The sequence below is a fragment of the Anser cygnoides genome, chromosome 1, assembly GCF_040182565.1.
Source record: "Anser cygnoides isolate HZ-2024a breed goose chromosome 1, Taihu_goose_T2T_genome, whole genome shotgun sequence".
NCBI lineage: Eukaryota > Metazoa > Chordata > Aves > Anseriformes > Anatidae > Anser > Anser cygnoides.
In genome coordinates, this window is record NC_089873.1 from 202,854,046 (window position 1) to 202,880,697 (window position 26,652).

The following is a 26,652-nucleotide window of genomic DNA, read 5'->3' on the forward strand; positions in this document are numbered from 1 at the left end:
ATGGTCCTGGGCAGCCTGCTCTGGGTTTCCCTGCTTGAGCAGGGGTTGGACCAGGTGGACACGGAGGTCCCTTCCCACCTTAACCATTCAGTGATTCTGTGAAATCAGTATCTAGCAAAATCTGCCCTGTAATAAATTCAGCTTTGGCTCACTTGCCTTTTGGCACAGTTATGTTCCCCTTTGCTGGGGATTTCTCTTCTCTACAACCTTTCTTTTGATGGACCTCAGTGGCTTCTTACACTTCTCATAAGTGAAGGAATTGAGGGAAGTGAGTTTGGTTGCAGTCCTTAGATTCAGTGAGGCTTAACATAATCCACAGTGGCACTGTTCTCAGAGGGAAGCCTTTGGCAAACATATTTTGGACTTACAATACAGAAAGGTGACTGCAGCAAGTTTTTCAGAGGCAGCATGTAAATAAGGAAAATGAGACCACTGCAGCCACAAAGCATGGCTGGGGAGTACTAAATGGTTGTGGAAATAGCTCACTTTCTGAGTAGGTGTGACTGCCATGCAAAAGCATTTCTCAGCTATGGAATTGGTCTCACATAAACTCAGCCCCCACCTTTCATGATGCTGCTGGGTTGTTTGGTTCAAGAACCCTCAGCAGAAGCAGTATTTCATTAATTTGCAAGGGTTTGTATAATACTTGTGGCTTGAGAGGAATTAAGAATTAACTGTAATGTAAGTCCTTATTATACAATGAGACCTTCATCTTCTCTCAGAGGAGGGCCTAGTAGGAAAGCCCAAAATAGTTTCAGATAACAAAGACTTGTCCTAACTTTTGATCTAGATACATTGCAAAAGAATGAAATAGTCTGAAAAAAAAAAAAAGTTATAGCATCAGTTACATGCATGTCTATATATGTGAGTAAGTCATAAACCTCTAGATTTTCAATAACACTTAAATGTCTTATTAATCTTTAAACACTTTTAAAATGAAAACTCCCAAGCCAGCAGCATTTTGTGTTAGGGTCTGTCATGTATTGGCTACCTCAGAAATTTGGCTCTGCCTGTTCAGAGTACGGAGGGGTGGACAAGGAGAAATGCTGGCCATGTTTTGTTCCCACTTAAACTGGCACAATTCCATGAACTTCAGTAATGTTGCTTCTCATTTACTCCTGTGCAAGATTTTGATTCAACAAAGCACTTACATATGTGCTGAAAGCCCTCACTGAGCAACAAAATGCCTTTACTTTACTTACTGTAAGCAAAGTAACACTGGACCTCAGTGGATCTCCTTTTTTTTTTTTTTAAGTTAAATGTGCACTTAAAACCTTTACTGAATGAGAGCCTAATTTAATAAAAGATGGGATTCTATTCTATCCCTTATAATCTTCTCCATACCATCCAGAGTCTTTTTTCTCTAAACTATCCAGCCTGATGCTGTTTATCTTGTCTTAGCGCTAAACGCAGCGTAAACCGCACAAGGCTCCAAGTGGCGTTGGGCTTCATCAAACCGAACAGAGGTTGGAGATGCTCTAACATGGTGAGGTTGGCTCTTTATGTTGTATGAAGCAGGGAATATGAGTTACTCTCTTTTGTGAACCAAAGTTTAATTTACAGTGCTGTTAATTGGCAAGTAGGAATATTAAGTACTTTTGCAAAAATAGTTGAATTCTGGAATACAGCTCCAAAACTGTGACAATAATAGGATTATTCTCAAGAAAGTTCAAAAGGATTTTAATTAAAAGAGAGAGAAATGTCGTGTTAAACATTACATTGAAAATAAAACTGAAGATATTTTATTGAAAATAAAGCAATAGCAGTTCTGACCCAGGGAACTGATAACTGAAAATGGAACAAGCGGTCAAGTGGGAGAGTGTCTGACACTTTGAGTGCTGAGTGGCAGGTCCCTGGACGTTGTCATATGACTGTGAAATTTCTGTGTTTGGACGGGAAGATATTTTCTGAAACTGGATCATTTAACAACCTTCCACTTATTTTGGAAGATATTATGCAGTCCTTTTCATAAAACAAAAGAACACTGATATTTAACAAGTTCTTTTTTCCCCCTCTCCTCTTGTTGGAAATCTGTTCCAGCACTTAGCTGCACCTCTTCTGGTTTCCAGGCTAAATTTAATCATCAGGGGATAAATATTTACTCATGTATTGGTATTTCCCTTTATTTAAAGAGTGGTAGAGTGCTTTCCCTCATTAGTGTTTACTCTTTCACTGCCAGCTGTAGCAGTGCACTGCTGCTTTGGCTGGCTGAATCCCATACCACCTTTTTTCTCCAGGCTAAGCAGATCTTACCCTTTCACCATGTTTGCATTACTCAACTCCTTGGCAAGTGCAGATGTAAGTGTGGCAACCTGCCTTAAATCTGTACTGGCTTGGCACATCCCAAATATTATGTTGGATTTTTTTTTTCCCTTTTTTCCTGAACTTTCAGCTGCATGTGGGCATTTGGAGATGTTTGTGTCTCCAGCAATAGCATGTGTCACACTTCAGATTCCCTATCTGTACAGGCAGCAAGACTCATCTTGAAGGCAGCCTAAAGGCATCTTTCAGAAGGCAAATCTTAGGAGCCTTTTAAGATAATTAGGGGAGAAACATCCAAATTGCCCTTTTCTGCATTCCCATGTGAATTTCTTTCTCCAACACGGAGACAGCTGTGAACTTCCATTGAAACAGTCTACACTAGTGATTCGAGCAAGTTTTACAGACACAAATGTAATCCTAGATTAAATAAAAGCAATAAAACTGGGCTAGACACTTTTGCAAGAGGATTCTGAGGTGTGACAATGTGAACAAAGAATGAGCTCTTGTTTTGGTGGGAACTTCTAGTGTCTGGGATATCTGACCAAAATTTGGTCCCTTTTTATTTTGCTATTTTAAAGTGTTTTTCTGATTTTACTTTTTGGATCACGGATAAAAGTCAGCTTTAGTCCTCAGAGCTCCTTTGTTAGTTCCATGCCCTCCTTTGCCCTTGCCATTCCAATCTTTTTCCTGCCCCGCTAACTTTGTAGTAAGAGGGCAGACACCAGTTTGGCAGAGTTAATGCAGAAGAACACGCCCATCTCTCAGATCTGTAGTTTTGGTGCTTTAAACTTCATACTATTACAAGGAAAAAGTTTTTCCAAGAATTGGGCAATTATGAATGTTTAGTCAACATTGATATTTATGATGCTTGCATAAGTATGTTGTTGCATTTTGTACTGTAGTCTTTAGGAGTTTCTGTAAACTATGTTCTGTAAACTGTAAGAGGTGTAGCTTGTACTGTAATTGTTTAAAATTTTTCAGTTAACTGGGACTGACGTGTTCTCGATGAGCCCCCTGGGAAACTTGGATAGTGCAGATTATTTGGCACTGATCTTTCTGTCTTGGCACTGGATCAGGATGCCCTGGCACAATGTGAGCGTGCACTGTGCCACCTTGGATGCAGACATGTAAAAGAATGTTTGATGTTTTGTCTTTGAGTATTGCTGTGCACTCTTAACCAGCTTTCCCCTTCCACTTGAGAAGTGGCTGTGCTGACATGACTTCTTGCCCAGATTTTACTTATTTCTTGGATTGTTCCAAGACTCAGTTATTAATAATTCCATTAAATCTTTGGCTTCTCTTCAAAGAACATCATTTTTTTATTAAGTGCATATCACAAGGGATTGTTATTCAGTGGTGGTGTGTTAGTATGATTGTTCAATAACTTTTTTTTTTTTTTTTTCCACACCAGCTCTGTTCAATAGCTTTTATTAATGGTTTGGAAGCATTAGTAATCTTCAGTGCAGTGCTGTAACTAAATTGGCAAATGCAGTAACTTGGCATATAAGCGCAGAAATATCCTGTGAAGTATTAAGATACTAGTACTCCTATATATAATATTAGTGAGGCTGATTTTGGACTGTTATATAAAAAGTTGGGTTTCCCCCTTCAGAAAGGAAGATGAAATGTCTTCTGAAATACCTTAAACTCTGGAAACACTGTCTCAGAGGGAAGAATTAAGAACTGAATGCTCTGTCTATTCAGTTTGGGAGGAAACATAAAAACGCAACATGGTAATGTTATATGAAACTGAAGAGAAAAGGGATTTCTGAGGGTGGACTTGTTTTGGTGTAACATCAAAACACACAATACCGCCTGTGCTCCCATAATGGTTCTAGTCTTGTTAGGTCTAAAATATAGAAACATAGACTCACAGAATCCTAGAATCATTAAGGTTGGAGAAGACCTCCAAGATCATCTGGTCCAACCATCCCCCTACCACCACTATCACCCACCAAACCATGTCCCTAAAAGAAAGAGAGAGAAAAAAAAAGAATTAATAAAGAGATCATTTAGCATGGTAGGTTGTGTTTATTTCACTCCTTAAGAGTTTTAAAATAAGGCTAGCTATTTTTCTAAAAAGAACTGCTCAACTCAAACAGAGTTGGTTGGCCAAATACAGAAATAATCTCTAGAATGCCTGTTTGGGGGAATATAATAATTCCTTTCACCTATAAAATCAATGCAAGATATGTTTTTAACCTCAGCACTGTTCTCAGGCCTGGTTCCCACTCCTACTGAAATCAAGGAAAGTCTCAATATTTGGTGTAAGGTGGATTGAACCTAAAGCCTTTCAAAAAGGTATAAGATGCTGTGTATTCATTATCCCTAGATATGGGGTTCAGTACTGAAGCAAGTGTTTGAGAAGGTCTTCCAAACATTTGGAAAAATAAATGTAACTGACATTTCTCTCAAATTGTTGCGGAATGCACTCCAGCTGTATTTATTATACACATTTTCCTTGTGTGCTATGTGCTTGCATTCTTTCATGATGAACGATGTTGCCGTGTGTTGGAGTTGTCATGCTATCTTTCTTGTTTGAAACAGGAATGTGTAGGAGGTTATTTGAGGACAAAATACTGTAGGACCTCCCGTCATATTTTTGAACTTAATGCTTGTAGCGGGGAGCTGAGCAGTGTCTGAGTGGCTTGGTCGAGGGGAGACTTTCAACTGAAGCAAAGCATGGCCTGCTAATGCTACCAGTACACTCGTGCCTTGCTGCTGTTTTTGCTGTGTTTATGGGAATTGAGGATCACACCTCCATCTACCATTGTCTGATTCCTTGTTTCAAGTCTTTGTACATAGGTTTTGCTTTCTGACAGGTAAGACAAAGTGCGGGCCTGGGCCATACCTAACGCTCCTAGACACCGTGGCAGCTGTAAATAATGTATTGCCGTGAATCACTGTAGCTTCAATGAAATTAATAAACTTGGCTGTCACCCAAACCTGGAGAAGCATTTCACCCTAGGGAGGCCTCCGAGTCAGTCAGGGAACATACAAGAAAGTTGATCTTGTGGTATGCAGCAAATGTAAAGATCCAGTTTCAAAAAAGGAAAGAAATGACACAACATGTAATGCCATAAAAAACACATGCTGTTGCACAGGATATTACTCAGATGGCACAGACCTTAATAGTGACATGCATTTTGATCGCTATTTTACACTTTTGTTGTGCCTACACATTAGAGTAACAGGAAACAGATAAACACAAACAGCATGTAGCCTAAATTTAATAAGAAAGTTCTACAAAATACAAGTTGTTTATGGGGTAACCTGTCCATTTCTGTCTTCTCACGTGATTTCAGTTTTCTCCTGAACACTTTTAATTTGCTCAGTATTTTGTCTTCCAGTGGAAAATAAAACAGAACCAGTGTCCCAAATCTCCTCTTCCTCAACGATCATCTCCCTTCCTTAGATGCGTGCTGTCACCACTTGGCCAGCCTCCCTTTCTGATTTTCCTTCTGCTCCCCCCCATGCTTTCCTGGCTGCACAGTGGCTCACTTGGAGGTTGCTCCCTTCCTTGACCCTGGTGAAGTGCAGTGGTTAGGAAACCTTCCTGGAATGGGAATGCAATGGCCTCAGTTCTTTGTGCTCCATTTCTCCCACTGCTGAGCAAGTTCTTTAGCTGTTAGGCTGAAACCACTTTTCCTGTGCTCTGTAGTGAAACCAGTAAAACATTTCCCTCTCTTCCCGTGAGCCCAGTATTAAGGATAAATACTGGGCAGAGTGAGTCAGTCCCCTTTGGGATGTAGGCAGAATTCAGGGGCTTGCGTGCCTTAATCTCGATTGCAACAGAGCCAGTGTGGTCCCCAGATCTCTCTGCAGACTTGATGGACACAGAGTTGTCCTTGCAACGCGGGCAGTCACTGCAGGAGCTTGCAGGATGATCATGATATGCTGAAAGATGGAGATAACTGGAAGTTTAGGTGATTAGATTCTCGATCACTCTCAGGTACTTGAGGAAAATTCAGGCACCAAAAGCCTTTTAAGCCATACCTCTGATATGCAATACATCTCTAATACAACACATCTCTAATCCTACAACACATCAGCAAACCAATGTAAAGTACCTGGATAAGCTCTGGGAGCGTAGATTTGAGTGTTGCAGATGTTGATGGGATGTAGACCTGAAGGCGAATGTGGAGTCAGGGTGACTGCTGATGCAGGAGAAACAACCTCGCAAGAAAAGTAGGTGCTCAGTCCTTAAGAGGGACTGCCTGCTTTGACAGCGGTGTGTCCAGCTGGTAGGACAAAGCAAAAGATTTTTCTAACTGGAGAATGGATGTTGAGGAAGACAAGAAGAGATGAGCTGGTGCTCAAATGACCTTTATGAGTCATACAACTTTTGCAGTTATTCAAGTTATATCTACAGCCATTTCTGAGTACTCCTTCCAAGAAGTTTAAAACACATGCTCAGATATCTCTGGGGTTGTTTAAAACAGAGAAAGAAGACAGAAACTTCCAGAAACACCTGTGAAGGCATGTTGACTCAGCCACTTGCAAACAGTCTTTCTGTGGAGGAAGAACAAAGCTGTCCTAAGGTCAGCCTTGCTCTCTGTCAGCCTGTTCTTGGGACACCAGTTCAAAACCTTTGGCTGTTCCTAGGGAGAAAGAGAGGCAGACATTTTCTACAAAAGCACATTCCTCGCTGTGTACCTAGAAATGCCGTAGGATCCAATGCCGACAGGAGCATGAGTCATGTACTCCACGTGCGGTGTGGTGCTCGTAAGTGGGCAGTGAAGTACAGTTGCTGGAGCATGAGTCACCAGCTTCATGCGAGTGGGCAGTCGAATCCTGCATGAGCTGATTTTCCAGAGACATTTCTAACGGTATTTTGAAGTATAGCATATGGCATAGGCATATTATTTTGGTTTTGTTTGTGCTTGCTCAGGCTTGAGCCTTAGCCAAGGCCCCACGTTATTAGGCATGACATATCCTACAAGTTTTATTTTCTGTCATTCTGGCTTTGACATGCTCGTCTAGGGAAGTTTCATCATCTGGTTCTCTGTAAGCAGCTTCCATTTGTCTTTATGTTCCAAGAGAAATGAGGAAGTGAGTGGAAATAGCAAACACGATACATAAACTATGGTATTTCATTTGCAGTTAGCGCTGCTTTGGCATCAAACTATGGTTCTGGTGAGTTTTAAATTTCCAGATACGTATTTTCTCTTTCACCAACTCTCCTTTTAGGGTCATTTGATGATGCAAAATAACTGCTCTCCATATACGTATTTTCTCTTTCACCAACTCTCCTTTTAGGGTCATTTGATGATGCAAAATAACTGCTCTCCTCTGTCATGCTTTTCTAAAACTTCACCTTCTGCAGCTGCAGAAATCCTGCCACTTTCTGAGACTGGGCTTCTGCCACAGCCAAAATACCCCCAGCTGATTTTCACAGGAACCACATCCCACTCATACTCCTTGGGGGCACACATAGGTCAGGCACTCTCTCCATCTTTATAGGGACTGGAAAAGGATGGTGCTTTGCTTCCTCCCAGTTTTATCTGGACCCTTGTTATCTGGATCATAAGGAACAGACAACATGGCAACTTTCCTAGTTGTTAGAGGAAGACGGCCAGCTCAAGCTGGATTGCATGAGACTTCTGTGGGCTGCTCCTTGGACTTGGCATCTCCTGGAGAAATAGGCTTGCCCTGCTGTCAGCTGTCACCGCCGCTATCTCAAGGAGCAGCCCTGTGCACCACAATGCCTGCTGCAGAGTGGAAGCTCCCCTGGTGACTCACGAGGGGTGTTGTGTTTGAAAGCTGCTGGCAGCAACGCCTTTTTAAAGCTTTCATGTTAAAATCAGTATCCAGCGTGACCTCCATTCAAAGAAACCTTAGCCAAACCAAAACCTGATGACCACCACAGAAAGCACACCGGTAGCAAGGTGGAGGAGTGAGAACCTGGGCACCCATCCTTGGGGCTGGGGCGGGATTGTGCCCCAGCCTTGGAGGTGTTCAAGGCCACGTTGGATGGGGCTTTGGGCACCCTGGTGTGGTGGGAGGTGTCCCTGCACATGGCAGGGGGGTGGAACTGGATGGTGTTTTTAGGGTCCCTCCGGACCCAAGCCCTTCTGTGCTCCACACAGCCGGGATGAAGCAAGCTGAGGGGGCTCGGTGCCGGGACCTGTATCCCGCCTCTTCCCCGGCCACCTGAGGGAGCAGGATGGAAATGACACCAGCAGGAGCTGCCCAAGGACCCCGAGGGCGGCCCTAAGAGCGGCTCCTCGGGCGGCCTCTTTGTTTTCCCCCTGAGCCGTCTCAGGGGGGCGGCCGCCGCCGAGCTCCCCTGAGGGGCCCGGGGCTGACCGCGGACAAAGGGGCGGCGGGACCGTGCGGGGGCCGTGTGAGGGCCGTGTAAGATCGCAGCGCACGCCCCGGCGGCCGGAAGACAGGGCGGGTGGTGAGGGGTGGGGAGAGGGGAGGACCGGCTGAGCCCGGCTGAAAAGGAGGGCTCACCCTCCCGTCGCACCCCCAAACCTCCTTCCCGGGTCCTGCCGGTGCTTTTTGTGGTGGGCAGATCCCCTGCACCCCCCCCCCCCCCCCCCCCCGAGGCACCATGGCGGTGTCCTGGAGGAGCTGGCTGGCCAACGAGGGGAGCAAGCACCTCTTTTTGGTAGGGCTGCCGGGCGCCTCTGGGGAGAAGGGGTGAAACGAAGAGAAAAGGGGTGAAAAAGGGGTGAGCCGAGGAGAAAGGGGGGTGCCTGGAGCCGTCCCGGTGCCGGGGGCGCTTTGGGGGATGGCGGCGGGAGGCGTGCGGCTGCCGCTGGGCTGCACACGTGGGGACGTTTGCATTTGGGACAATGCCACTGCTGGCCGCCTTCGGGGGGAGAATTTGGGGAAGAAGGGGGGTCGGGGGGTGTGGGGTGGCACTCTGCCTGCCTTTGTGTCGCTTTGTTGCCGGTTTGTGTTCCCAGGGTCCCGAACGGCGGTGGCCGGCTGGAGGCAGGGGGTAGCGGTGCTGCAGGGGCTGTGCCGGCGGTGGCTGGTGCTCACTCACCGACCTGCACCTCTGTGGCTTCTAGGGGCAGTGAAGCTTCCCACCTATCGCTTCAAGGGTGCTGCTTCTAAAATATTTCTGTTAAACGCGAATTTTGTTCTCTCGTTCCACTCAAAACTCTTTATGAAACTATGTGCATATAACTTGCAAATGAAATTAAAACCGGAAAGTTTGTATGTATAACTTCCACTGACAATCTCTTGTTTCTCTTTTAGTTCTTCTGGCTCTCTCTCAATGTGTGGCTCTTCTGGAAAACCTTCCTGCTCTATTATCGAGGGCTCCAGTACTATTATTTACATCAGATGTTAGGGGTGAGTGACCCGGCCGTTCCATTTTGCTCTGGAAGTTGGGATGCTGGGAGAAGGGAAAGGGGACAGAATGCATTTACTAATCAAGGATGACACAAACTGCTTGCAAAAGTGGGGAAAGATCAGGTAGGAAATTACTGGGAGGCTGCTGACAGCTATTTAGGAGTAGAAGGTTGACAGTGTTGAAAAAGAGTCACTGAAGTGTGGGACTTTCCCCTCCTTTCCTCCCTTCCCACGTCCTCAGCTGCAGGCGGTCTCACAGGACACAAACGTGCTCTGCAGACCGGAGCTCAACTTTTGTCACCAAAACATTAGCCAGGCTTATGGGCTTGTGCTCCTTTTAGTCTTAATTTGCTGAAGGAACTCATGATAAGTTTTAGTTCTTTTCCATCTCAAGTTGTCATCCTCCTGGATTCTATGTTCTGTGTAAATCTTTGTCATTATATATAATTTTAGTTTTATTTTCTGAAAACAGTCTTGGAATCTGAATGATATACTGAAGACTTGGCTATTTTGATCTGGCAAGGGTAACGTCCACAACTACCAGAACAACCCAAAAAGATAACTTTGGGAAGCGAGATAGGGGCCTGTACCATATCCAGTTACACGGTCACAGTTGCTTGAAATGACTTCTGATCAAAGGGACAGATAAAGTGATAACAATTTTATGAAAAATTCTATAAGGTTGCTCAGAATTTTAGAATCCAAGTACAAATGAAGGAATAAGGTGATGCTTTGTGACACTATGCTGTGCTTGGGAATTGATTTAAATGGGCAAGTTGACATGGGACTGAAGCACAGATGATGCACATCCTAACCTGCTGTAGAACTTCCAGGTTTTATCTTTGGTAGATCCAGAGTATATTTTTTCATATGATGGATAGAAATGCCATAGCTAACCAGTTCCATAAGTTTTTGTGAAACTTGCTTGGAAGTGAGTTGACTAGATTGTACTTGTCTCTCTCTCTTTTTTTTCTCTTTTTCTCCTTCTGGCTGACTCAGTTGTGTTCCAAGAAGTGAATCTTAGCAAAGGAAGTGCAAAAACACAGGAATTAAAATACTTAAATACTTAATGATTATGATGTTTCATGGGGAAAAAACATGAAAACATGTTTAATTTTATGATAATGTCCAATGGCTTTGCAGCCCACTGCATCCATTTGAGAAGAGATTTTGTTCTTGGCAGAGCCAGTCAGTTGTTTATAAAGTGAATGTTCTTGGGTCAACATGTTGGGCCAGATTGTCAGCTGATATCAATCAGCAAAGTTCCTTTCAATTCAGAAGACTCGTCTGCCTTGTACCAGCTCATCGTCTGGCCATTTTTTGGTTTTCTTCCGCTTCAAAATGAAAAACACACTAAGTAGTATAATGCAGTTGGATCTGGGTATTCAGAACCTGTGAGACGATTCAAGCGACAGATTCATTGTCTTGGTTAGGAGTTGAGGACCAGAAGGCCATGTGTTTGAGTTAGTCTAACACAACATCTTTAACTGTGGAAATTTAGACAATTTTTAAAATAAGGAGGAAAGTGAAGTCTATAAGATACTTTTAGTCAAAGCTGTGAAAGTAATTTTAAAACTTTGAAAACATTAAAGACTAAAACATTCTCAAATCTTGCTTACTTACAGTTTGTCTAAATACAAGTTTTGGATGCCAAAGTTAGGTTTCTCCTTTCTTTTTAATATATTTATATGTGTGCATAAATCATACAGATTGGGCTCAATTTTTACAAGCCTTGCAAAACAATTTTAGCCTCTTCAGGAAACAGAGAGTAAGCACAGTCATACTACAGCTGCTTTTAAAAATCTGTGTGGATTTTTGCACCTCTACATGGGTTTGCATAGCCACTGGCCATTTTCTGGCCTGTCTCCATAACTAGCCTGAGTTCTGTTCCATTCATTGGTGAGTGGGTTGCAGTGTCTCTGTGAGCTATTTCTTGATATTTAAAATTTCTGACATCTAGATGAAAATTCATCAATTGTAATTCAACAGTTGTTGTGTTTTCTGTTTGTTTGTTTTAGTCTTAACAGGATGAACTTGTTTAACAAATACTTTCCTGAAAATTAGTTTATTTTTCCAACCAGGCAACAACTAATGGCAGAAAGGAATGGCTTTTTTTTTTTTTAATTAAAAAAAAGTCTCATGTTTCTCAGTGAGGTCTATTAAAGACTTTTTTTTTCTCTTTTTGTATTCTGTGTTAATGTAAAATCTTAAGAATTTGCTCACTTGCAGCAATAAAAGATTTACAACTGCTAATTTTGTTGTTTAGCAAGTAACAGGACAGAGAAGAAGAAGAGTTGACATAGGAAATCAGATTGTGATAATAAAATGAAATCTTGGACTGAATATCCAGAATATATTCAACTCTGCTATGTTTTCATGCCATTTCTTTTCATTCATATGTGAAGAAGAATGAGGTTATTCTTTCCTCAGTGGTCACTGAAATGGTTCATTTTCCATCAGCCTTCTACAGACGGAAGCTCGTTTTTGTTCCTTGCCAATTGTATCCTCTGCAAACTCAAACAAGATACTTAGCACGGGATTTTAAAATTATTTTACTATTACTTTAACAGTTTAAAAAATATTGTTATCTGAACTCAGATACATCTCTGAATCTTTCTGATGCTTAATTCTACATCTGCAAAAAGGCAACAATAGCACAGTGGTGTCCAGGGAGCATGAAGAGAACACATAAGTCAGAGACAGTGAAGTGGTTAGGAAGAGCACATCATTCTACACCACAAAATTTAGTGGGTAAATTTATGTTGTCAAACATTACCGCTTTGCTCAGTTTGAATCTTGCTGAGGAGGCCATGAATTCTTCGTTGTGGAATCTCCATCCCTGGAGGTTTTCAAAGGATCACAGAATTATTTAGGATGGAAAAGACCTTTAGGATCATCAGGTCCAACCATCAATCTTACCTACTGAGTCCCATCACTAAAGCATGTCCCTTTATGCTGCAAAATTGACTGGGCAAAACACTGGGCAAACTTTGTCTGAGTTTGGTGTTGAACGTACTTGAAGTTGGAGGTTGGAAAAGAGACTTCCCAAGGCCCCATCCAACCTGAACAATTCTGCGATTATATGATTCTTGCAGAATAAGTTAAACAAGAACCTGGTAGATTTAAAACCCTTCCCAGTACTTCTGCCTTGATGAACTGTCTTTTCCGATACTTAATTACTTGCAGCACTGCAGATCATAGTTTTACTTCATGAATATATTCATTGCTGCTGGTTCAGGAACATGATACAGATAAAGAAACTCAAATTTTCATAATTTAGTAAGTGTAAACTTCTGGCATTAAGTAGCCTAAAGAAGAGGAGGATGGGTAGGAACACACCAGGCTCTGATTACTTAAGAGTATGGCAAAGTGGAAAGGCATATTCTCGTCCGTGTGTTTATGATAGATACAACAAGACAGATGTGAATTACAGAAAGGAAAATTCATAGATAACCTGACTTGAGTCCAGAATTTTCATTGTTGGAGGTTCTGTTTGCTCAGTCAGATAAATTGTCCAGATGATTTATTTCCCTGCAGACTTCCAGATTTATCCCTTCACATAATCTTGGCTTTTTTTTTCTTTTTTTTTCTTTTTTCCCCCAACAAGCTTGCTTGCATCTGACAAACAAATTTAGTCCCGTGTTCAGTATTGGCCTTAGTGCAGAACTCAAACCTTGCTTTTAACAGCATTAAACAAAATACCTTTTTCTTGGTGCTTGACTTCAGCGTTGGACTCATTTTGTCATAGCATAAAAGGTCTTTCTTTCCCTTTTCACTCACTAGTCCTCGATCAAGTAAATCTAATGTAGTTAAATGGATATTAATACATGAGATAAGCTTCTGGGTTTCACACCGAAGTGGAGAAAATGCATTCTCAGAAAGGGTCTTCTTGAGAAAGGATTGAATAACTGAAAATGGGACTGAAAAGGAAAGTGCTTTCTCAATTTATCTATACAATTGCTGCCTTCTTACTGTGCTGGCTGTACTGTGCATTACATTTGTCATCTTTATTTGCTACCTGGAATACATTCTGGATGTTCTAGCATCAAATGGAAATTTGTCTCTGCTAATTTATTATGACAGTAAAGATTTTGGTAATTTTGCCAAATTCTGCTTCCATTGATCCTTATGCATTGGCCATGCGGCGTGTTTCCCCCACGCATGTAAACGCTGAAGGGAACTGTGTATCTTGACCCTTTATATTCTTTAATATTAGTGTGTTTCTGCTATTTAATTGTTTTGTAACTAGTCTATTTGGGATTTGTTCTTCAAGGTGCTACATGTAGCAAAAATGTTTACTAATAGAGTTAGGTTACTATGGAAGCTATATAGGTGTGTATGTAAACAGGATTTCCTTGTGAAGACTGAGGCCATTACTCCACAAGACCTTCTCTTGATAGTCCCCTTGAACTATAAACAGATATTTTCTTACGTTCTCTTCGCCTCATTCATGATTTTTTGTTTGCTAAAACATTTTTCTTTCATCCCTCTGTCCTTCCTGGACATTCCACAGATCAGCATTATTGCTAAGATTAGTTTCAGTTATAAACCAATGTGTTTATAATGTGTTTTTTTGCGACATACAGTTCTTGTATTTACTTGGTTTTTGTGGTCATTGTTTGTGTTGTTGTTTTTTTTAAGGTCAAGTGGCAGTTGTCCTGTGAAGGACATCTAAATTGTTACCATTTATGAAAGAACTTCCACCTTTGAAGAACTTCTTGTGAAACTTTTAATAGTGGGAGTATAGTAGAGGTACCGCTTAAAGGAGTGCTGAAATTTTTACCACTGTATATGTTAAAAATACCATGTCCTGTTGACATCACTGCTCCTACTTCCAAGATGATCATGGTGCAGTACTCTGTAGAACAGAGCGTAATTATGGCCAAAACGTTTATTTGGTCGAACATAGGTTTCTTGTAGTAGGCCAACAGTGGCAGGTCTTAAAATAGCTTCATTACATTCTAGAAGACTATTTTTACAGACCGTATTATCCACTGTGTTATGGTAGGGGGAAATCATTCAGCGTAAAGGGAGCCTTAGTAGCAGGTGTAAGATCACTTCTGTGTGACTGTGACTCAGATATGGCAATAAGCAACTTACTGCTACGGCCCTGTGTTGCAGTGTGTTGTGGCCCTCCTGGGGGGCTCAAGTATTCTTAATCTCTTGATTTCGTGACTGACCTTCAGTAGTTGAGATCTTGCTGCATCTCGCACGATCAACTGTTCAAGCTGTTGTTGCTAATTAACACATAAAATGCTGTCACACTTTGATATTGCTGCAGAAGGGTGAGTCAAACACTCAATCTGGAAGATAACTTGAAATCTCTTCCAGGCCTTGTGTGTGTCATTTTGCCTGGCACAAAAAGAAACCTGTAATTTAGCATCACTGACAAAAAGTGTTTTTTTATTAGATTTCCTGGGGTCAGGATTATAACAGATTAAATTAACTGATTAATAAATACGAACATTTGGTCTGAAATCTAAGTGAATGCACTATTTTTGGAGATTATTAGAGAAGTTGGAAGCTAATAGGAAATTCCAGTTACTTTCTTCAGATTGTGTGACTGATTTAAGCATAAGGAGGAATACATCTAACACAAAGGGACTGTATATGAAGTGAGAACATGACCTAAATATGTGAACAGAAAGAGAAGGAAAGTCATTAAGGAATACCTGATAGGTGAGGTTCAAGTGAAGGGTGGTAATACTGATTCTCATTAGTGCAGGGAAAATAAGCCGTATTACATAAAAGAATTAAAAATACTGTTGCCATCCACTCCTGATGTTTCTCCCTTTCTATAAAGTCACATCCAAGTTCTGATTCATAAATCCATGGGAAAAGACTGAACTTGAGACTTGAGTTGACACAGAGAATTTTTGTTTGTTTGTTTGTTTTTTAAAGAACTGCTAGTTTTTTGTTTATTTCTAATATATTCTTCTTTACAGGTGTGATTCAAATATGTTACACTACTTAATCGTAAAGTAATTTTAAAGGATTGCAGTACAACAGGATGTGATTTAACATAGTCCTGCCTTGAAACCTTCCATCTCACGAAGAAGACCAAGTCAACCTTTTTTAGAAGTTTTCACATGTTCCAGTAGATTTCTACTACCCTTACATTTTCCTTTCATTCAGCTGCTTTTTTTCTTTCTTTTTTTTTTTTTTTTCTAAATCTCCAGCTAGATTTGGCATGCCTAGGGGTTAATATAGCTATCCTGTACAATTCAGATCTGTCCTTCATCTTAGATTATCTGTGCTCTGTCTTTCAAAACAAGGAGTATTCTGTGAAGAAAAGGAAGTCAGGTGAAATGGAGGCACATTGTGCAGCACAGTTTATCCCACCTATGAAAATAAATATTTTTAGCAGCTCTGGTACTGATTTGGGGAGGTGGTCTTCAGAATCTGTCTTTAGAACAGCGTGTTGCTTATGGGTCTTCCCACAGTCATTGAAGTTGTTCTGAATCCTAGAATCATAGAATAATCCGAATTTGAAAGGACTCACAGGCATCATCAAGTTCAACTCATAGAAGATTGAGGAAGTTCAAAGAAGGGCCTAGAGAAAGAGAGAGAGACAGTAACAGGTATGATGTCTCTTCTCCATCATGACGGTTAGGATTGTTGCATGTAAACAGTGAAGGTATGAGAATGAGAGAAATGTCACTTTTAGGTATGGAAGGATTTGTGATAGTCTGCCTTTTTTTTTTTTCTCACAAGGTAGTCTTAAAAGGTGAGACAGGGTAATATATACTGAAGTCTTCCTGAATTCTCCTCTCCAATGCATTTTGCAACCACGTATTGAATACTGGATTTTTCTGCACAGCAGTTGCAGCTTATGTTCACTGTCTTTATAGCTAACAAACTGGGGCAATTCTGAGGTATGCAGTAAATTATTTTAGCCATCAACCAAATACTCAAAGTTTTTGCCTAGTTATGGAGAAGCACATTTTCATAACTTTGCTACTGGCAACACTCAGAACATGTGATGAGAATTGACTCTTTGCTTCTCTGTTCTACTTAGCATGTTGTGTTAGCATGCAGTGATATCTGGAGTACATGCACTATATATCTCTGGAGCACTTTTCTGCTGCTGTGTAGAAGGAAAAGTCTGTGATTGCTTTATACTTGTCTGGAGAATAAATCTTGCCTAGTTTTTGGGGTACCAGCTTCACGTTTATAGTGAGTCCAGTTCTGTACTATGGGTGCCGCAGGTTTCCTCTGTGAATTTGATTAATCCTCTAGTTTTTCTATGCTTCTTCACCCCTCCATGAAATGGGATAACAGTATGTGTTGTACTGGGTATGCAGAGTACAGAAGGAAGTTGTCAAGTGCTTAGATTTGGTATCAGTGAAATTAGATGAAGGAGAGTGTCCAGCAGAGTTTTTGGGAATGTGTTTTATTTCTCTTTTTGATCCTAAAGCAATTTCATATACTACTAATATGAAATAACACTTCTTTTTTTTTTTTCCGTGACACGACGATAATCTTAGGAGGAAGAGAGGATTATATTTCTCTTACTTCTGAGCTAGTTAACGAGGCTATATATTCCCTTCTAGAAACAATGAGTTGCCTGGGAGCAAAATACCTGCTTTTATTCTATTGTTGATTAACAATTCAGCAATGCACTATGTTAATTTGTTTCTATGCCACCCAGGCAATGCAAAGGAAATCAAGAAGGAGACCACTTGGAAACCATTTGGAAAGAATTAGTTTCATGGGGATATTTTAAGCCTTTGGATATATGTTAAGAGTAAACTTAGTACTGTGTTATTCTTCTGGGTCTTGCATGAATTGTGATTCTAAGAATTTCTAACTGTATTTCTTTACCATTGTTTTCAAATTGTTCATGAGCTTGCTTCAGCAAACATTGGTTCATTTAAGCTTTACTCTGAAGAAATAAAATTGGACATTCATAAAAACTATTTCAATCACACTTTCCTAGAAGTGCACTGCATTACTGGGAAAATTCGTTTCCTGCTTTTTTCTTTTCCCCCACTGTGCGTATGTTGATAGCATTTAATTAGAATTAATGTTAGGGCATTGTTCCATAGGAATGGCGTTATGAATGAATATGTGCTATTTGTTAAATAGTGGCATGGAAAAACACAAAAGGAGGTTAGTAGGGTGTCTTCTTTGACAGCCTCACTACAGCATATTGTATTTCAGTAGAGGGTGAGTAATATTCCTTCTCCCTTTGCTGCTCCCTCCATTGTCTGTCTGTATACTTACAAGATGCATGTCGTGAGTTGTTCATACAAAATATGAGTTTTATATTACTGGTGAAATCAAAGTGTGACTCCAGTAACTTGAAACAATAGCTTTTTCTTCAAAAACTGGATTTATATGACAAGTAATGCAAAACTAATGATGGACAAGCCAGGCTAGATTATAAAAAAAAAAAAAAAGACAGTATCTTCTCAGAAAACTTAGTTTTAAGAAGTTATCTAGCCACATTTCATGCTGTAGTCTCCTTGTATTTGTGGAAGGACTTGAAAAGCTGGAACCAAGTTTTTACTTAATCTTTTTCTACTTACAGCTGCTTCAACATTTTTGTACCAGTTAGATCGTGTCATTTTCCTAGTTTCTTACAAGAAGTCATTTTATTCATTTAATATTATATGCTTTAAAAGTAACTCTACTTCAGAATATTCCAAATTAGACTATTTGGTTGAAGTTTTCCAAATAGAATAGTTGTGCCTGATAAAGGAAGTCTTGGATAACTGATACCTTGCCTGGTTTATGTTTAAACTTGAAGACAACATAAATTTTTGAGAAGCTCATGATGTATCATGTAGGTCATAGACTAATAGAATATCCTGAGTTGGAAGGGACCCATAATGATCATGGAGTACAACTCCTGGCTATACGCAGCACCATCCAAAAATCAGGCCTTATGTCTGAGAGCATTGTTCAAAACCTTGAACTCCAGCAGCCTCAGTGCTGTGACCACTGCCCTGAGGAGCCTGTCCCAGCGCCTGACCACCCTCTTGGTAAAGAACCTTTTCCTGACCCTCCCCTGTCCCAGCTCCATGCCGTTCCCTCGGGTCCTGTCGCTGTCCCCAGAGAGCAGAGCTCAGCGCCTGCCCCTCCGCTCCCCTCGTGAGGGAGCTGCAGGCCGCCATGAGGCCTCCCCTCAGCCTGCTCTGCTCTGGGCTGAACAAACCAAGGGACCTCAGCTGATCCTCATATGTCTTCACCTCTAGACCCATCAGCATCTCTGTAGCCCTTTGGACACTCTGCTAGATTTATGTCCTTTTCATGCTGTGGCACCCAGAACTGCACACAGTATTCAAGGTGAGGCTGCAGCAGCGCTGAGCAGAGCAGGACAATCCCTCCCTTGCCCACCTAGCAATGCTGTGCTGGATGTACTCCAGGGTTGGCCCTTTTGGCTGCCAGGGCACACCGCTAGCTCATGTTCAACTTGCTGGCAACCAGAACCCTCACATACGTTTCTGCGGGGCTCCTCTCCAGCCTCTTGTCCCCCAGACTGTACATACAGCCAGGGTTGCCCCTTCCCTGGTGCAGAATCCAGCACTTGCTCTTGTTAAGCTTCATACAATTGGTGATTGCCCAGTACTATAATTTGTCTAGATCTCTCTGCAAGGCTTCTCCACCCTCAATGGAGTTAACAGCTCTTCCATATTTAGTGTGGTCTGCAAGCTTATAAGTATACTTTCAAGTCCTGTGTCCAAGTTATTTCATAGAATCATAGAATCACAGAACAGTTTCAGTTGAAAGCGACCTTAAAGATCATCTATTTCCAAGCCCCCTGCCATGGGCAGGGACACCTCCCACTAAATTAGGTTTATGAAAATACTAAAAAGAAATGGCCCTAAAATGGAGCCTTGCAGAACCCCACTATAGTGACTGGATCATATAATACACGACCATATGAAATAGTAGTGATTAGGTCGTATAATAGAAAATACTATCAATTTCTAAATGCTTTACTTTAGAGTATCACTTTTTTTTTTTTTTTTTTTGGCTTTTGGGCATTTATCAAGAGCTACAAGAATTTTTTAAGTGTTCTTCTGAGTTTTGTATAAATGTTCTATATTCTTGTTTTTCAAACCATGCTCATTTAATCACTGAAATTCTGTAGCACATCAGCAAGCTTTAATAAAGCTGCTTATATGCTTCTATTGACCATGCTTTGAATTTATTGCTTTTATGAGGTGTTGTCCTGGTTCCAGTTAGGACAGAGTTAAGTAGCTCATAGTAGCTGGTAGGGTGCTATGTTTTGGATTAGGATGAGAAGAGCGCTGATAACATGCTGATGTTTTAATTGTTGCAGAGCAGTGTTTACACCAGGCCAAGGACTTTTCGGCTTCTCGCTCTGTCCTGCCAGCGAGCAGGCTGGGGGTGCAGCAGGAGCTGGGAGGGGACAGACCCAGGACAGCTGACCCAAACTGGCCAAAGGGGTATTCCATACCATCTGGCGTCATGCTAAACAATATATAGGGGTGGCTGGCCGGGGTGGGGGGGCCGGCTGCTCGGGAATAGGCTGGGCATCGGTCAGCGGGTGGTGAGCAATTGCATTGTGCATCACTTGTTTTCTTACACATTATTATTGTTAATACTATTACCATTATCACTATTATTATTATTATTGTTATTATTATTTTCCTGTCTTAATAAACTGTCTTTATCTCAACTCACAGGCTTCACTTTCCCGTTTCTCTCCCCCATCCCAGAGAGGGAGGGGGGAGGGTGAGCGAACGGCTGTGTGGTGTTTAGCTGCCAGCCAGGTTAAACCACAACAGGTGTATAGCTCATTTTTCATTTCCCTTTAGAGGAAGAATAATTAATGAAAATAGAGATAGTTTTGTATATGCAAGTGGCACGTTATAGAGACATTTTACTTGTTATTAAGTTTAATGATTTCAAGGGTACTGCTATTTTCTCTAATAGTCCAAAAATATTTATTGGTGTTCTAAAGTCACTTTAAGCTAATGTCTGCAAAGATAGAGGAATATTTATTGTGGTTGTTCGTACCATTTTTTTAAAATCATACTTTGAAGTGGAAAGTGAGATTCAGCATTGAGTAAAATCTCAGTTGCTGAGGTTGTAGTCATTGTAGCTGGTGCTCAGTTCTAGTCACTTGGGCTCTGGACCAGCTTGGGGAGTCCAGAGGAGGAAAGAGAGGATGACCTAAAGTCTAAAGAACATGGTGTATGGGGGAAGAGTAACTGGGAAAAAGATTGTTTAGCCTGTAGCAGCGCACACTTGCAGCCCAGAAGGCAGGCTGCCTCAAATGAGAAGTGGCCAGCAGGTCAAGGGAGGTGATTGTCCCCCTCTGCTCTGCCCTTGTGAGGCCCCACTTGGAGTACTGCATCCAGGTCTGGGGCCCTCAGCACAAGAAGGATGTGGGACTGTTGCAGAGGGTCCAGAGGAGGGCCATGAAGATGATCAGAGGGCTGGAGCACCTCTCCTAGGAAGACAGGATGACAGAGCTGGGGATGTTCAGCCCGGAGAAGAAAAAGCTCTGGGGGAACCTCATTGTGGCCTTTCAGTACTTAAAGGGGACTTTTGGAGAGCGACTCTTTGCTCAATCAGATATTGTCAGGACAAGAGGGTTTTAAACTACAAGAGGGTAGGTTTAGATTAGATATAAGGAGGAAATTCTTCCCTCAGAGGGTGGTGAGGCCCTGGCACAGGCTGCCCAGAGAAGCTGTGGATGCCCCATCCCTGGAGGTGTTCAAGGCCAGGCTGGATGGGGCTTTGGGCAACCTGGGCTGGTGGGAGATGTCCCTGCCCATGGCAGGGGGGTGGAACTGGATGGGCTTTAAGGTCCGTTCCAACCCAAACCATTCTGTGATTCTAGGAAAGAAAACCAAAGAGTCAATTAGAAGCCCTCAGATATTTGAAGAGTTGCTGCTGGAGGGTAGAACACAGACTTTTATCATAGAAACGGAGTGAAGTTACAGATGAAATAGAAGCAAGGGAGGTTTTATGTAAAGGAAAAAAAAAAGGACTAACAATTTATTGGAAGAAATAGTAGAGGAGGGGGAGAGTGTAGGAATAGACTAGATGACATGGTCCATTCTAGTCTTATTTTCTTTAACTCAGCAGGTTGGAGATGCCTCTGTTATAAACGTCTCAGTGTAATTTCTGTAGGATTTACTCAGTGGATATTTGCCAGAGATCACGCTCTATGTGGCAGACGGCAAGGTAGAACACTTTTTTTAGGGTAACCGCTTCTATTTCTCACGACCAGCTTTAAGAGAAGGTGCCCTTATGACTCCTTTGTTTTGTGGAAGCTGGTAATGTCTGGTGAGACAGTCCCTAGCACTCAGTTTCAACTAAATAACATAAAGCAGCCAGAAGAAGAAAGGGATTTAGGTGGAGAGCTTGATTCTTCAGTTAGGTTGAACATGTTTTACCTTCTGTTTACCTAGTGATCTTGTGCCCTACAAAGAAGACACTACAGAAGATACTACACTGTAGAAGATACTACAAAGAAGAGAGGGTACAGGGGTTACTAATTGTGAGAGCAGGCACAAAGCTGCTTTCCCTTCCTATGGAATAACCAACAATTTATATACAAGATAATCCTTCACGGTGTGGTGTTTTTTTTATATTTCATGATACTGAGAAGCTCCCGTCATGCCCTTGTGCTTGTGATCTTGCTAGACATGGTGGATGCCTGTTACTTTTCTTTGTTTTACTAGTTTGTGTTTTATCCATTTCTGTAACACATAGATAAGTCTGTAAAAAAAGCATGTAATAAGCCCTAGGAATTTTCAAATAAAAAGGCTTTTCTAATAATTTTGTAAAAAATGATATTTCCAAGTAAATTTAAAAAAATTGTTTCTGATTTTTTTCTTCTTGATAAGAAAGATGCAAATGCAATCTGATTATTTTTTTTTGACTGAGAAATAATAGGTGCCCTCTTTTTGACATGAAGTTCCATAATAGAAAATTGATAAATCTTTAATAACTATTAATTATATGATGTGTATATGTTCAAAACACCTTTTCAGGATTTGAGTTATCTTACAGAATTATGCTGTTTTCTTATTAATTTTTTCAAGAATTGAAAAAATTGTGTTTTAGAGAACATCGTAAGACATACCATTCTAGAAATCTGCTGACATTCTAAAAGCATCTTTTATAAAAGCTAATAAAATGGTAATTCAGCCTAATAGCTGGGAGAACAATGGCATCTTGCTAACTTCTTTAAAATTCATAAATGAATGAGGGACTATAATAAGCTGAAAAAATACAGGGTTATGACACTAATGCATGCTTTGTTCATTTATTTGACAAGTGTTTTTGTTCTAATTATGTAAGTTCCAAATATACCAGTAAAAGCATTAGTGAAATTAGATTTCAATAATTTTCCCAGATAGTGAGTAGTTAAGAGAACCTGCTTTCTTTGGGTCCAAATATCACGTTGAATAGTGTGAATGGATGAGGAGTTCAGTGATGATACCTAACGGCCCTTGAAATAATATTACCATTTCAGTTTAAACAAATCAATATTTTTTTTACATGCTTTTCTGGCTTGCTAACCGGAAAATCATTACACTTCTCTTGTATGGCTCTCTAGGTTCTTTATAGTATTTATCCCTCTTTCCTACTCTAATGATATCTGTTGAAGCTTTTGGGTGATTTCTCAGTGGATATTTCTGTTGTCTCAGATATCATAGAATCATAGAATATCCCGAGTTGGAAGGAACCCATAAGGATCATTGTTGCATGCGGTTGTGAGCACCGATGAGGGTATTAGCTCTTTCAAAAGAAAGCTGTCAGTTGCTGACATTATTGCTGTTACTTCTGAGCTGGTGCAGTTCAACTGAACTTGGATTTTATATCAGTTTCAGTTCTTTATGAAATGACCTAATGATGAAATTCTGTCTGTTTTATTCTCCTTTTATGCAGCTAAGAAAAAGCTGTTATGAATGGTAGGTAGCTGCTATAGAGCACTCATGGCATTGCATCAAAATGCAAACACTGAAAACCAGGGAACAAAACCTTCTCCTTCATTTCTTTCCAGAAATGATAGCCACACACCTTTTTGTTCCTTTTAGGGTCTGGTTTTAGTAATTCTTTTAGGGTCTTCAAGGCCAATCCTTTCCCCCAAACAAAATTATTTTTTAAAAATTATTATTATTATTTTTTGATGCAGAGGCGGGAGCTGTTTCCCCTCAGAGAACAGGGTAGCATGCCAGGCATACAGTTGTATATGTAAAAACATTGTGAAACTCCACTATTCTGATCATTCAAGAGAACATGGGAGCTGTTTAAGCAGGAATAGAAAGCAGTTTTAATACTGATGCCTGAACTGTTACGAGCATTTTTTTCTCCTTATTATCTAACTCTTGCTGTATTTGTTCAGCTAGGATTGTGTGTTAGCAGAGCTTCAGCATCTGTCCTCAATCTCAACTGCTGCCTGGTCCTTCTACCAATGTGCCGTGTTCTCCTGGCCTTCCTCCGAGGGTCTCAGAAGGTAAGCACTGTCCTCAGAATGCAGCAGGTAAGAAGAAAAAGGCCCTGGTTTATGTTGAATCTAATAATAACAGACAAAAACTGTTACATCGCTGTTTATTATACAGTATATGCTGTCATGGTGCAGGTAGTACAAAAATTCATGACAGTTTTAAAGACATTTATTTGGCTGGCATTGTCTGGTTTGATTGGACATTTCATGTAGGTTTCTTGAGGTCATTTTTGAGGGACATGGGCATACTGAGAACTTTGACGAGATGAGGTCTGCTCCTTCTTTCCCAACTCTAATGTTAAAGCCATCTGTGTCCCCTCTACTGCTTCACTGTAGTATTCAAGAGTGAAATGAGCTTCACCTCTGCATGACCTGAAGTGTCCCACTGGAGATGATGAAACTCTAAATAAACATACCCAAGCTGATATATAAGTTATCATGGGAGAAAAATAAAAGTTCAGGCAAATCCAGGAGGGCTTGTTTTCTATATCCGTATTCAGTAAACAGTAGTTGAGCTTGTTTGTGATCCACCGGTTACTCTGACAGAAATATAAGTAATGCTTTTCGGGAAATAAGTGTTTTCTAGATGGTTGCAAACCCACCAGTTCTATTCATTGACAGTAACAATAAGATTGGGTGCCTGTAGATGCAAATATATATGCAATTATACATAAATCATAGGCGTACGTAGATCTCTTCCTCTGTTCTGCTCACTTAAGAAGTCAGTGACTCCTAGAACAATTAGTGCAAGAATTTGTGAATTTTAAGGCCAGAATAGACATTATTTTATGGGCTCTTAGCATCTTTGTAATAGATAGTAACTGCAATTTCTTCATGAAGACCTCAAAATTGCCTTGTGCTTATAGTTCTGTATTTTTTAGATTGGAGTACTATTCTTACAAGGTTATTAAACCTAGTAAAAGCTGAATTTGCTGTTAAATTGCCGCATTTGCTGGTAGCATTTTTTTCTTTGCTTTGTTTTAGAAGAGAGAGTGCTTGAATTCTTCTCTTATTAGGTTGCCAGCAGGAAAACCAGAAGGCTGATAGACAAAAGTAAAACTTTCCATGTGACATGTGGTGTAACAATATGCATCTTTTCAGGTAAGATTTTATCGTGCTGAGCAGCACCTTGTTTGGGAAACACATTACACAAAGCAGTATTTTGTGGTTTTTCTTTTACAGTACGTTTGGGGGTAGTCTTGCTCTGTGCTTCCCTGCCTCAAATTGTGAATGCTTTCTCAGCTGTGTGTGGGTTTTGTCTTATTTTTCCTTTAAACACATAAGCTTACATTCTAGGGCTGAGGCTTTCCTTAAAATTCCAGTTTCTGGAAGGAAGAGGCAGGTATATGAAATCAGGTCAAAATCTGCCAAGTGATTCTAGTTGTGCCTCAGGAATTTGAGTGAAGAGGCAGGGTGCTACAGATTTTATTGCAGTGGAGGCAAATACCCTGTTCAGTGAAGAAGAAACATTCTTTGGTGGACACCTTTGAATGTTGTCTCCCAGCTGAAGCATGACGGTACAGAAATGATTGCTTATAGTGTAAAAAAAAAAAAAAATCTTAAAATGCATGCAGTTTTCTGCTAGGAATATCTATTATCTGATTTACTTTAGTAAAAATATTCCATAGGCCATGATGCATCCCATGCAGGTGATGGGATTGTTACTTGGCATTTGAGTAGCCACTTTTCTTTTGTTCAGGGCAACATATGCCTCTTTTTTATGGATCTCAGTTTTTCTATGTTTTTTTCTTTTTTTTTTTTTTTTTTAGTCTTACATGTTGCTGCTCATCTGGTGAATGCTCTTAACTTCTCTGAGAACTACAATGAAGACTTTCTGGCAATAAATGCAGCACACTATCGTGGTGAGGTGAGCCAACCATCCTTTTATATTCTGATTTTGATTATAGAATTTAAATATTGGAGTATTTGTATATACAATTCTACTGTATGATCCAACCTGTGATCTACACAGCACTGTGGGTTTTGTATGGTGAAAATACACTGTCATATAGATTGCTGTGGATTTTATTCCATCCTCTGGACAAAGCATGTATTAAGGATCTTGCTAAACCTGCAGGATTCACACCTATTTGACTATGAGGTGGAAAATGCTGCCATCAAGTCCTTTTCACCTTGCTCTTTGTTCTCCTCATTGCCTCCTGCTTCTCTCTGTTCCTTGAGTGGACCTAGTTGAGAGGCTTCTGCTGTTGGGGAGAACCCATTCTGCATTTCCAGCATAGCATTATAGCATTGTGGATATAATGCTGTGTGATATATATATATATATATATATATGCTGGGAATTAGAGGACAGTGAGACTTGAGACTAATTTGCACTTTTAAACTGCAATGGGAACTGTAGTATATATGCTAAGAGTGGAATTAGTTGTCTACATCAACTGGGCAGCAAGCTGATTTCTACTTACGAAATACTTTGTTTGTGTGACTTGTCTGCCTGTGATGCAGATCTTTTGAAGGCATACCAGAGCCCTAGTTCTTCCTGCAGGTGCTTGCTTCTGCATTTGGCACTGGAGAGATATTTGCAGATTTCAGGATTGAGACCAGATTCCAGAACTTTCTTCATTGGGCTACGATCAGGTTCTGTCTTGTTTATATTCATTCTAGTCTCAAGTCCACAT

General features: G+C 40.8%; 1 protein-coding gene across 7 annotated transcripts in view; it reads left to right on the forward strand.

The window, feature by feature from the left end:
• Window positions 1-8,198: 8,198 nt before the first annotated feature.
• Window positions 8,199-26,652, forward strand: part of NOX4 (NADPH oxidase 4) — a 117,814-nt gene continuing 99,360 nt past the window's right edge. For 2 of the 7 annotated variants that reach the window (XM_048076495.2, XM_048076496.2), the window contains exons 1-5: window positions 8,804-8,878; window positions 9,478-9,573; window positions 23,912-24,022; window positions 25,030-25,114; window positions 25,783-25,880. In XM_048076495.2, the coding sequence (XP_047932452.2) occupies window positions 8,822-8,878; window positions 9,478-9,573; window positions 23,912-24,022; window positions 25,030-25,114; window positions 25,783-25,880 (447 nt within the window). In that variant the 5' untranslated portion in view covers window positions 8,804-8,821. Of the gene's footprint in view, window positions 8,620-8,778; window positions 8,942-9,477; window positions 9,574-23,911; window positions 24,023-25,029; window positions 25,115-25,782; window positions 25,881-26,652 lie in introns of those variants that run through there. The other 5 variants (XM_048076500.2, XM_048076498.2, XM_048076501.2 and 2 more) reach the window with 5 other exon arrangements.